The following is a 12,849-nucleotide window of genomic DNA, read 5'->3' as shown; positions in this document are numbered from 1 at the left end:
TATAACTATCACGAAATGACTCATATTTCTCAAATTGTTTATAATACTCTTTTTCAGCCTTTACAATGCACTTCTTAGTTCAACTCTTACCTTGACAATGGACTAGGGTTATTAACTTGTTCTTGCTAAGGAGATGGGACTGGGGTGGTTGACTGGAGTCCTTCTCGTCTTCGTGCTTATCCCTCGACTCTCGGTCTCGGGCGAACACTGGATGTGGGGTACCTGCGAAGGCACTCCGACGCTCAAGTCAGTGAAGCGGGTGATTAGTATTATTGTAGATGAACAGTAATAAATGACGTACCTTTCTCCTTGGGATGTGTGTTATTTATATTATTTTAATGGGCTTACCTTATTGGGCCTGATTAGCGGAGTGGATCTCGCTTAGGGTTGTATTACATAATCCTTAATGACGGATTAGCTTCACTGACCTTGGTTTGAGCATTAACGATAGTATGGGTCGGTCGGCCTGGCCGACCATGATGATTCCACTCGTCTCGGCCAAACTTCCATGGTCTCGGCCAAGTCTCTCAGGTCTCGGTCAGGTTCCCCCTGGTCTCGGTCAGGTACACCAGGTCTCGGACTGCCAGGTGGGTCTCGGTCAGGGAGACCAAGTGTCGGTCTCGCCCATACCGGTACATAACTTATAATCCAAAATGTAATCATGAACTCTATTCCATGATTTTAAGTTCATTCTATATTACACCCAGTCGAAACTTACTTATTTATGTTACATTTATTAAGAACTAAGTCTACTAAAATTAGTATGTCAAATACCTATTATTTAGTACATTGGAAAACTATATTAACACACTTATAAGGAATATTGCATATGTGTCATCTCGTTACTTACAACTTACTACATTATTATGTGCTTCAATTGGAAAACATTAATTTCTTTTCGAGATCACACTCAGTAACTATAACAATGACATTTATAAAGCATGTAGTCAACTTTGGAACACATTGGATATTGTATCAATCTAACAATTAAGAATAAGTTACTTACTCACGCACTTAGTCTTAATATGTTTTTATTATATACATTTTCGCTAATTCTTTAAGATGATCTTATGCTTCATTTATGAGAAATAACATCTTTAAAATTATAATGGATATCAAAACAAAAATCCTAGTTCATTCATCCATTGCACACATATAACATATAACATTTAAATTTATTTAAGTTACTAATAAAAATTTTTATCTAACTTTTTTTTTTCTTATACCAAATAAAACATTTTTAGATAAAATTTATTCTCTATTTTTAAATACATCCATTACCATTTGCATTAATTAATTACTTCATCTTGAATTTATATTCTTAAATTTATGTATATTTTATATAATATTTACAAAATTTAAATAGGCATTTTTTATACTATTTTTTAATTAATTATTATTTTCTACATGTTTTTAAATCTTTATAAACTTTTTAAGATAACTTCTTTTAAATAATTTCAAAATTAAACACTTCATCAATTTAATAAATTTAATTTAACTAATTTATATCATAATTTCAAAATAAAATATTTATGACAATATATAAATAAAATCAATAATCTTTAAAATAATAAATATTTTATATAACATTTAAATAATTTAAATACATCTTTTCTTTTACTCAATTAATTTTAAATCAAACACTTAATTAATTTAATAAATTTAATTTAACTAATTTATATTAAAAATTAATAAATTAAATAATTTATTATAATATTAAACAAATAATTTTAAAATAAATACAATAAAGAATTAAATATTAAAATATTTGTTATACATTAAATAAATTTAAATAAATAATTTTAAAATCCTAAAATATAAACATGTGACTGACGCATATGCGTGGGCCGTGACCGACGCATATGCGTGGGCCGTGACCGACGCATATGCGTGGGCCGCGACCGACGCAAGTCGATGCATATGCGTGGGCCGCGACCAACGCAAGCCGACGCATATGCGTGGGTCGCGGCCGACGCAAACTGGACTTTTTAAAAAAAATAATTAAATCCATAAGTACGTCCGTTTGACGTTGAATGCCATTGTTGCGTGAATTTTTTGCCATTTTGACCGACAATAGTAACGTCCGTAAATGGTCCACGCAAAAATTTGGAAGTTAATTACTTGTTTTCTTGTAGTGTCCAAGTTTCAAAGACATGGTGCTCATTTCTACTCTTTAAAATCCTTGCCAACCAACATATATTTGGTTTAAACCACACATAGTATTTTTTTAAGATAAACATTAGCTACTAGTTTCTGCTGCGGCTATAATAAATTATGAACCATAAGTGACACAAATTAAATACTTCAGCAATAATTTATGTAATTTATGAACCATAAGTAAAAAATGTTAGTGTAACTAAAAATACAAAATTAATATATATATATATATATATATATTAAATTTAATTTATTAATACTAAAAGAAAGTGAGTTAAAAGTCAAAAATAAAACATAATGTTCAACTTATAAATGTGTTTATAAAACATGTATCATTACGCCTAAATACATATATGACATGCTATAAAATAAGGTGTTAAATCGTGATGATTGTGCATGATTGTGCGACTGTAAATTACACATGAAGAAAATATAGATTCCCTTTGGTGACTCTTGATAACAATACTACTTCTTCCCTATCCCTTGATATGCATCACTCTACCCAAAAGATGAAATCTATAATCCTTTGTATCCAAAGTTCTTATAAATATAAAGTTCTTTTTCAACTTTGAAAAGTATCTAACAATGTTTAGATAATGTTGTCAGGCATCTTTGTTTGAACAAATCTTATACAAATTGTCTTATAACAAACGTTATTTTTCATAAACCTTCATAATCTTTAAATATGGCAAACTAATCCCTTCAAGACCATATAAAAAAAAAAAACTAGAATGTAGTACCTACTCATCATTCTAGTATCTCCGAGATGCAACAACTAATATTATGTCTTCATCAAATAGAATGTTAAACATGAGCGTTTGAACGTAACACACGAGTAACACATGAGTCACCAACGATAATTCACAATGACACACCGAGTGTTTGAGCGTAACAACAAGAATGAATAACCCTTCTTCTTCACAAATTTTTCAAACAATTTTGATGAATCAAATATGTGGAGGATCTTTCATAGATGGGGTAGAATCAAAGAGGTTTTCATTCCTATAAAGACTGACCGGAGGGGCAGAAGGTTTGGCTTTGTTTGTTTCTTTGATGTGGGAAACGCTAAAAGAATTCAAAAAGAATTTGATGCCATCATCATTAGAAATAAAAAAAAAATCCACGTGAACGGACAAATTCAGAAGAACACAAGGGTACACAAATCAAACAAGGTCTCAACAAATCCCAATCGCTAATAGGGTGTCAAAAGTATGGCGCAAAAAGGAACCAATGCAAACGTATGCACAAGCGGTTAGGAGACAAAATGATAGAGCAGATTTTGGGGCCTCATGGAAGGGTATGGACTTAAACATTGAGGTAAGCAATAAGGAATGGTTAGACAAATGCTTGGTGGGAAGAGTAAGCGAATATAGTTCTCTAGTCTATTTGCAAGAAAATCTGATTCTGGAAGGGTTGGGTGTTCTGAAAACGAGTTATCTGGGAGATAATATGATGCTCATTTATAGTGATGAGGAATGAAATTTTGAAAAGATCTTTGAAGAAAATAGAGCGTGGCTTGAGACTGTTTTTAATTCAATAACACCATGGTGATATGCTTAAAAGAAGTTAAATTGCTAACGTTTAGGGAAGAAAAATGTTGTCAACTTTGGGGGGATAATGACATTGGGTATTTATACAGCGAAGCAATTAATGGGGCATGAAGGATTCTAACTGTATGGCATAATAATATTTTCCAGTGCACTAGCCACATCATCAATAAATGGTTCATAGCGTTTATAGGGGTCTTTAAGGTGATTAATATACATGTTGTTATTGTAAATGTGTACTCATCATGTAACTTACAAGAGAAAATGCAAATGTGGGATGAACTAAAAGTTGTAAGACTAAGGGAAGCTTGCAATTCCTGGTGCATCTTAGGGGATTTTAATTCAATAAGAAAGGAAGGTGAAAGAAGGGGGGTAAATTGTGGCAGAAGTAACAAGAGAGAAATTCAAGGCTTTAATAATTTCATCGAAAGTATGAAAGTGGTTGATATGCCTAACATTAACAGAAAATACACGTGGTACAAGCCTAATGGAAAGACGAAAAGTAGGCTTGATAGGTTCTTAACTTCTTTTGAATGGCTGCAACATTGGCCGAGTAGTAAGCAATATGTTCTAGGCAGAAATATTTCTGATCATTGTGCATTGGTGTTAAAATCAAAGGTGGTAGATTGGGGGCCAAAATCGTTCAGATTTCTCGACATATGGCATGAAAATAAGGATTTTGGTAGCTTTATTAAAAGTAAATCGGAAAGCTACATTTTTCGTGGAAATAATTTCCAAATGCTAAAGGACAAGTTGAAAATGCTAAAGAGTGATTTGAAAGAGTGGAACAAAGAGGTGTTCAGATATACGAAAAGCTCAAGTTTGATCTCACTAATAGAATACGTGAGATAGATTCCTTGGATGATGTCGATAACCTGGAAGAAAGTAAGAGTATGGAGCTTCTGAGCCAAATTATAGGTTATTAACATGAGAAATGAATCCCTTATACAACAAAAATTAAGGGCTTTATGGTTCAAACAGGGAGATTCTAATTCCAAATGTTTCCACACATCAATTAAATGGAGGAGGACGAGAAATGAGATTAAAGGAGTACATAGTATGATCTCTGGATCCTGGGAGGAAGATCCCATCATTGTGAAGCAAACAATATAAGAGTTTTACAAAAGCAAGATGTCAACATATGAAGACATTGGGGTTAGGTTGGATAATGTTGAATTTAAAGCCCTAACGAAAGTAGATAATCAGTTGTTGACTGAACCTTTTAAGGTGAAAGAAGTTAAGGATATATGGAGTCGTGAAAGTAGCAAAAGCCCTGAGCCTGATGGTGTTTCCTTCAAATTTGTAAAGAAGCATTGAGAATTATTTAGAAAGGACGTGTTCGATGGAGTAAAATACTTCCATAGAGAAGGGAAAATATTGAAAGGATGTAATGCTTCATTCATAATGTTGATTCTAAAGTCAAAGAACCTTTAATCTTTAGAAGAGTATAAACCCATTTCACTAGCCAAATGCTTGTACAAAATACTGGTAAAAATGCTTTATATAAGGATTAAAAAAGTCATTGAGAAGGTCAAAGATGGGTCACAATCAGCTTTTTTTTTATCAAATAAAGGGCTATTAGAAAATATCCTTGTCATTAACGAGGTTGTGGATGAACTTAAGAGAAAAAAAAGGAGTGGGGGTAATTGTGAAGCTTGACTTTGAAAAAGCGTATGACGGTTAATTGAGAGTTTTTGTTCTACATGATGGGCAAATTAGGATTTTGTGGGAAATGGATTCAGTGGATCAAAGTATGTTAAGAATCTGCTACTATCTCAATTTTGGTAAACGACAACCCAACAAAAGAATTCAAACCCTTTAGAGGCCTAAGACAATCCAATTGCACCTTTCTTGTGTTTAATCGTGGCACAAGGCCTATCCGAGTTGGTAAACTAAGCGACCAGAAAAAATCTATTTTCGGGAATTAAAGTGGGAAACAAGAAGGTGAAGGTCAATTTATTCCAGTTTGTAGATGACACCTTATTTGTCTATGAATCAAGTATGCAAGTATTATGGCTATTAAGGCTATGATAAGATGTTTTGAATTAAGTTCTGCCTCAAAGTAAAATTCCACAAGAGTACACTAGGTGCAGTTTGTGGGGATAGGAATTTGGTCAATATGTACTACGAAATCCTTCATTGTAGCCTAATGGACTTACCCTTTACCTATTTAGGCCTACCTGTAAGTGGTAACCCATCTAGATGTTCCTTTTGGGAGTCAGTGTTATCAAAGATAAGAAAAAAACTTTCAGTGCGGAAAGGTAAAAACTTATCTTTTGCCGAAAGAGTTTGCCTCATAAGATCTGTTATCAATGCTATATCATTATTCTTCTTATCATATTTTAAAGGCCTGATTGGTGTGTGCAGGAAATCATAAAGCTACATAGGAACTTCTTGTGGGGATGGTATGTAAAAGGCAATGAAATCGCTTGGTGTAGTTGGGAGAACATATACAAACAAAAAGAGGAATGTGGCCTTGATATTAGACACATTGATATATTTAATAAGGCTCTCTTGGTAAAATGGTTATGAAGAATGGGGTTCCTTGAGGTTGGCCTATAGAAGGACGTCTTAGAATTGAAGTACGGGTCTTGGAGGGTGTTAAACTTAAATACATCGATTCAAAATAAGTACAAATCTAGATGGTGGAAGGATTTATCCAAAGTAAGCATCTTAGATCAGGGAAATAGATGGTTCAATTCAAATATGGTTTGGCAGGTGGGAGATGGCTCAAAGTTTAAATTCTAGGAAGATGAGTGGTTAGACAATACTCAGCTCAAAGAGAGATATCCTAGACCCCTAGAGGAAGATAAACCAATTACTAGTTTCGAAAAATGGTCCATAGAGGTTTGTGAATGGGTTTTTCGCTGGAGAAGGGTTTGGTTCGAATGGGGAAAACCTATGGTAGAAGACTTCATGACAAATATATTGCAGGTATCCCTTCATTCAGATAAAGAGGATTTATGGCTATGGAATGACCTCCCCCCCCCCCCTTATAGGTAAAATTCACATATTCAAAGCTAGCAAGTCATGGTTATGGGAGTATATCTGGCTCGTTTTCCCATCTCTTGAATCTAAGCAGAACCTTCACAAAAGGGGAGAGATACATCATGTCCTCTATGTGGAAGAGAGGAAGAGTCAACTCCACACATCCTCATTACGTGTACCCTTTCAAATTCTGCATGAAATATGTGAAATAGGTAGCTTGGGGTTAGTACGGTGAACCATAATGTTATGGTTAATCAGTTTGATCAATTTTCATGCTTGTGCTTTAACAAATAGGGTAACAAGTTATGGAAAAGTTTATGGGTTTCTCTGATTTGGTGCATCTAGAAACATAGGAACAAAGTTATTTTTAATCAAGCAAAGATTGATGCTAAGGAAATCTTTCCCTTAGCACAAGTACAATCTTGGGCATGGATGAAACACAAAGTAAGGAATACCTACTTCTCTTTCTCTGATTGAATTTTATCCCTATTAATTTGCATTAACATGATAACTAAATAATCTGTTAGGTTTAAAAACTTGATTCACCTTGTCTTTGCTTTGCTATCTTGTTAGGTATTGGTGGCATTGAGTTTTCAAAAATTTGGTATATAGGTTTTTTATAGCATAAAGGTGCAGTGATGTTTCTTTGTGAGATGATTGTGAGGCGAGGGAGAACATGACAAGACTATTAATTACGGGCCAAGGAATTAAACCAAGTACCTCTTTTATTGTTGGTTAAATAATTATGAAGGTTTTGCTGCATAATTTTGTTTTGTATGGGCAGTGGTGGCTGAGCTTGTGAAGCCTAGGCCTTTCTTACTATAGGTTTTGTTAGCTTTACTCTTAACCAATTCTGAATCTTGTAAAGCTATTATGGAATAACTAGTTAGGTGGTGAGGATTTTGGTGTTTGTATAAGGGTTGAGACACTCCTGAACATTAACTTTTGTTGATAAAAAAAATAGAATTCTAAACTATAAGTACTACTTGGTCATACTTTATATTTTCTTTAGAGGAAAATAATACTCTACCATTCCTTACATCCATTCTACAACCCACTTTAATAATATAATAATATATATTAAATTTTTAAATGAAAAAAGAAAACAGATGTTATTAAAATTTTATTATTTTGAGTTCTCAAAAATATTTTTTTGTTTAGTGGGTATAGTATGAGCACAAAAATAATAAATCTTCCATTGTCCCAACTTTTGCAATGTCTACTAGTGTCATTTGAATTAGCCTTCATCTTTCTCTACTTCATCTCTTATTTTTCTTGAAGACCACTAACCTACAAGACGATGCATCATCATTATTGTGGGTCAGAGGTGGGTTTTAGCATGCAACGCGCAAACCACACGTGACACCATCGTGACTAGTTCGTTCCCCTTGGTGGTTACCGACAGAGAGTGCATTATTAGTTCAACCATGAGAACGAGTCCGTGTTCTCGATGATGTCTGCATGGTGCACGCCACGTCAAAAAAACCTCACATAGTTAGTTACTGGCGGTTGCGACGAGCATTGGCCCACGGCGGAGCAACCTCATGAACGAGAACACACTTTCTAGAAAACGACGGTGCAAGGACGCGTAAGATATGTCGTGTGATGGGAGACGCTTCATATCCTTTTCTTTTCACTGAAACGTGTTGCCAAGGTTCAATGGTACTCGTTCACTTGTAGTTGTGGGAAGAACTCAAAACAAAATCACTGTAACCCAAAGTATGAAAGAAACTCAGACAAACCACGAAAGTTCCTTGGAGTACCTTTCACAATTTTAAAATTCATTTTTATATTTCATTGTTGTTTTTTCTTTTACTTTCTTTTGTCCACCTACTTACCATATTATTAATAATATTTCTATTTTTAAAATTAAATCCCATATTTCTCTTTTGTTGAAATATTTAAAAAATATAACTACTAATATTATTCAAAACTTTAAATGCAAATGCATATATAATATTAACTTAAATATTGAATTTATATCATTGGCCTAAATTTTCAATGTTAGAAACACAATAATTTGGTCATAATAGTTAAATGTTAATTGTGTTTAATCCATTAAATTTGATTCAATAACATCAAAAGAAAGTCTATAATACTAAGTATACAATTTTACATATCTTTAATATAAATTGTAATATTATTTTTTTAATTATCATAAAAATTTGGATAAACAAGTGTTTATTAGCAGTAGTAATAATAATAATTTATTATTAAAAGTGAAATTAAACAACAATATAAATATTTAATTTACATTAAATTGTTAATTATTTATATAAATTTATAAAATAAATAAATTTTCCTTTATTTCTCTTTTTTATGGGTGTTCCAACAAAGGCTTATAATTTATGACAATGATATTTGATATACTATTGTATTTATATAATTAAATTAAATTCTAAATTCTAAATATATACAATTAAATGTGCTAATATTTGATATACTATTGTATTTAGATAATTATCCCTTTAAAAAATTGTTGTTTATATTTCCCCTTTCCCATTGTAGCTGTTAGAACCCTTAACATAACCCCATTAATTAGGTTTTGAAAGGAAGAAAATATTGTGAGAGAAGATCAAAGAGGGGGTTTCATCCATTCTCTAACCGCCACACAGGTTGTGTTTTCTGTGTTTCCTAATGCTTTCTCAGTTCCTTTTCAATTGCACATTCCAAACCCACACATTCAAATGGCCGAATCTCCCATGAGAAAAGCCCTTAAAATAACTCCAGAGAGCGATGATGATAGCACTGATAGGTTAAGTGCTCTTTCAGATTGTGTTCTTCTTCACATCCTTTCACGCTTGGACACGAAGGAAGCTGCAGTGACCTCAATCTTGTCCTCTAGATGGAGACACCTTTTTCTTTCATTGCAGGAAATTAATTTACATTTTTGTGTAAATGACGATGCTTCTGACTTCCATGGACTCTTTGAGCTTTTCATAAGGTTCGGTGTTAGAGTGCTTGAACAGCGAAACAAGGCACCCATTAGAAGGATTCGACTGTACGTCAAGCATTTCGTGGAGAGTTTCCGATTTGGGTTTGAGTCATTGTTGATGTTCATCGCTGCTGCAGTTTCTACTTACAGGGTCGAAAAGATCAATGTTTTTGTTGAAATGGATAAAACAACTGTGCCATGTTGTGTTACTGTCCCACCTGCAATGTTTTCATCTGAGACTCTAGTTGGATTGCATCTAAACCTTAGTGTGGGTTGGAATGTTCCGGAATTTGTTTGGTTGTCGAACCTCAGGTATCTTCACTTGATCTCGTTCAGATTGGTGGACGAAGATTCTATTCAGAGGCTTCTCCAAGGGTGCCCTTCTCTCGAAAATCTTGTGTTGATTATGAGGTCTTTGAATGAGAGTGAGAGTGAAGAGGGCGTGGAGGTTGAAGCTCTTCGTGTGTCGAGTCCCTCCCTGAAATGTCTGATGCTTTTCTGGGATGAGAAAGTTGAATCAGAGTTCAATGTTTTTGTGAAGTCGGATAGTCTTGAGACTTTGTTGTGCTCTCTTGAGGGACGACACAAAGTTACCTTAGATTCCCCAAATCTGAAGTCCTTGACCATTACTGGTCATGTGCTTCAAGTACATATAAGTCAAAGCCTCGTCTCTATTGATGAGGCTGTGATAGAAGCTGGATTTATGTTTCAGGTGGCAGATGTGGATGAGCTTTTTTCACGCGCTCAACATGCTTTCGCGTTTTTTGGTGAGTTGCAACATGTGAAATCGCTGAGTTTGTCCGAGAACATTATGAAGGTGTGTTTTTTTGTTGTCTGTCTTGTTTAATTTGGCTTGACCAAGGCTTTAAATTGAGGTTGGGTCGCAGTTTTGTTGTGATCCTTGATGTTTTGTGAAGCTGGACACTGGCAATAAATGTGGTCGACGTAGTTGTAATTGCAGTGTCCAAATGTTGTTGCCTTGGACTTGACTTTCAAGCCTTTTCCTTCAAGTGTTAATAGAAGGACTTGACCTTTGTTGTTATCTAATTCATGTTTTTTTTTTTTATGTTTGAAGGCTCTCTATTTCTCCCCACCAGTCATGCCAACTTTCAGGAACCTGATCAAGCTAAAGCTTATCCCTGATTATTGTCACTATTTTCCCCGTCACGGAATTGTGCAGGTTTTGTTGAATTTGTTTGAAAATTCTCCTAACCTCGAAGTGCTTGTTTTCAGTGAGGTAAGTGGCGTTTGATATTTTGGTGTTCTGGCTAAATACTATGAATTTGCAGTCCCTTATATACTTTGTATGAACAGGTGTTTGACAACTACTTTGGTGAAGATAACGAATTTGACTCTGTTTTGACGCGGGTTCTTCCGCTATCTTTTGTTGAACATCTTAAGGTAATAGAAATGAATAATTTTAAATGTGGGGAACTTGAATTCAAGCTGGTAGAATATTTTTTAAAGAATGGAAAGTCTCTGGAAAAGATTGCTCTCGAGAGAGATGGTTGGATGTCTGTACCGAAACATTGCAACAGGATACTCTCCTTCAAGAAGTACTCGGAGGATTGTCACATTGTATTTAGAAAGAAATGGGATTTTATAAAATGCCCACAATTACGACAGGCGATGAATCTTTCTCCTTAACGTATTTTGTGGAAAACTGATAAACATACAATTTAACTGCAGATGAAGAAATTGTTTTCATAGTTATAACACTTTAAAGCCAATTTTCTGTGTAAAAGTATTCTGTTCTATGATTTAGTATTAATTAACACCTGTGGGCTAATATTTTGTGTAAGAGTGTTCTGTTCTTAGATTTTTAGTAGTAATAGACTAGGTAAATGGATGATAGCTTACTAGATATATACTCTTAATGAGAGAGCTTTCAATTTAGATGTTTTTCTGATTTGGTCACTCTTTGATTGATGAACCTGTCTGTAGAAGTGTAAGCAAGTTTTCTAGAGAATGTTAGTTTTTAGGTTATTAATAGTTCAACAGTTGCTTGAATAGATTTAAATTTGGTTAAAAGTGAGTGTCTTTCATGTGACTGCAATCGGTCTTTGGTTGGAGAGCGATTAGTTCATCAATTTGTTTTATGTAGGAGAAATTTGTTGTATGGAAGTATACTATATTGAACGTGGGAATTTGAACCTATAGGTTGTAGCTACCCTTCCAAGATTTTTCTATTAATAAGCACATGTTTCTTTCTTTTATTTTGCCTCCTTAGTTTGAAGCTTTTCATTACAAGAGCAGAGGACTTCACAATAGTAACGAGTGCATGATTTTGGTTTTCTCATCTCTATGATGTATACTCTATTACTAAGTTTCTGACTTTTAGAATCAGAAGTATTTATAGTTCAGTTCTTTGGAACTTCTCATTGTTATCTATATATTCGTGCCAAATTGTGGAAGACGTTCAAGCTTACATCATGCAACTCCTATTCTTGAATTGTTTGCTTTTCATCCAATCATGACTACTGTTTGGACCTGGAATTAATTTCAGCATCTTTTGCACTAACTACTAATTTTAGTGATCATGTATGTGATTAAGAACAACCTCAGAGGAATAGGATTTGTAGTTTTCATTCCATAGGCTATTTAAACATACAGGCTTGAAAATATCATATAAAGACAGACTATCATAACCTTTATAGTAGACGAACAGGAACTTAGGAAAGTTAATTTTGTTGGAAAGCTGGACACATGTTATCAACTTTTGGTGGAGAAAGAGCCTTTTCTAAGTCTTCATTAGGAAAATCACCATGGGATTTTGTAATTCAACAATTGCTCTTAGACCTGTTAATTGTGTGTAATAGGAAGGAAGAAACAGATTAAGCAATATTTGGCGTATTGTGAATACAATGGTCTGTTATTTTTTCTTCATTGGGTGGAGGAGTGGTTCCTAATATGTTTGTGACATTTATGCTGCTTTATATCTTCTGTTATAATCTGTCTCTTTATCATTATTTCTTTGTGAAGACAAGTTTACACATCAGTTGTACATTTTGAAGTTCTATCTGAAATTTATATGTAGAATTGTTTAGCTTTTTGGATGTAGTTCTTAATGAGTTAATGATATGTCTATAGTGGCAAAACTTGGTTCTGCATTATCTGGAAGTAGGTTCATTGTGCATTTTCAGATTGAAATGTATATGATCTCTTTTGTGTATATATAGGACACTAAGAAAGAGCTAAAGAAAAACACCCAAATCATTTTTT

At 33.8% G+C, this 12,849-nt stretch overlaps 1 protein-coding gene across 1 annotated transcript; it reads left to right on the top strand.

The window, feature by feature from the left end:
- Window positions 1-9,173: 9,173 nt before the first annotated feature.
- On the top strand, window positions 9,174-11,428 carry LOC137824951 (F-box/FBD/LRR-repeat protein At5g22660-like). Its single transcript, XM_068630623.1, has 3 exons — window positions 9,174-10,444; window positions 10,703-10,864; window positions 10,942-11,428. The coding sequence occupies exons 1-3, from the start codon at window positions 9,380-9,382 to the stop codon at window positions 11,272-11,274; spliced, it is 1,560 nt and encodes a 519-aa protein (XP_068486724.1). The 5' UTR covers window positions 9,174-9,379; the 3' UTR covers window positions 11,275-11,428.
- The last annotated feature ends 1,421 nt before the right edge of the window (window positions 11,429-12,849 follow it).

This window comes from Phaseolus vulgaris, chromosome 8 (genome assembly GCF_000499845.2).
Source record: "Phaseolus vulgaris cultivar G19833 chromosome 8, P. vulgaris v2.0, whole genome shotgun sequence".
NCBI lineage: Eukaryota > Viridiplantae > Streptophyta > Magnoliopsida > Fabales > Fabaceae > Phaseolus > Phaseolus vulgaris.
The sequence above is the reverse complement of the archived record's forward strand: the minus strand, read 5'-3'. Positions and strand labels throughout refer to the sequence as shown.

Bases quoted from the DNA above. Each gene is read 5' to 3' on its own strand.
- LOC137824951 (XM_068630623.1), top strand. From the start codon at position 9,380: ATGGCCGAATCTCCCATGAGAAAAGCCCTTAAAATAACTCCAGAGAGC. The intron at 10,445-10,702 runs GTGTGTTTTTTT...TTATGTTTGAAG, and splicing joins TGTCCGAGAACATTATGAAG to GCTCTCTATTTCTCCCCACC. The intron at 10,865-10,941 runs GTAAGTGGCGTT...TTGTATGAACAG, and splicing joins AAGTGCTTGTTTTCAGTGAG to GTGTTTGACAACTACTTTGG.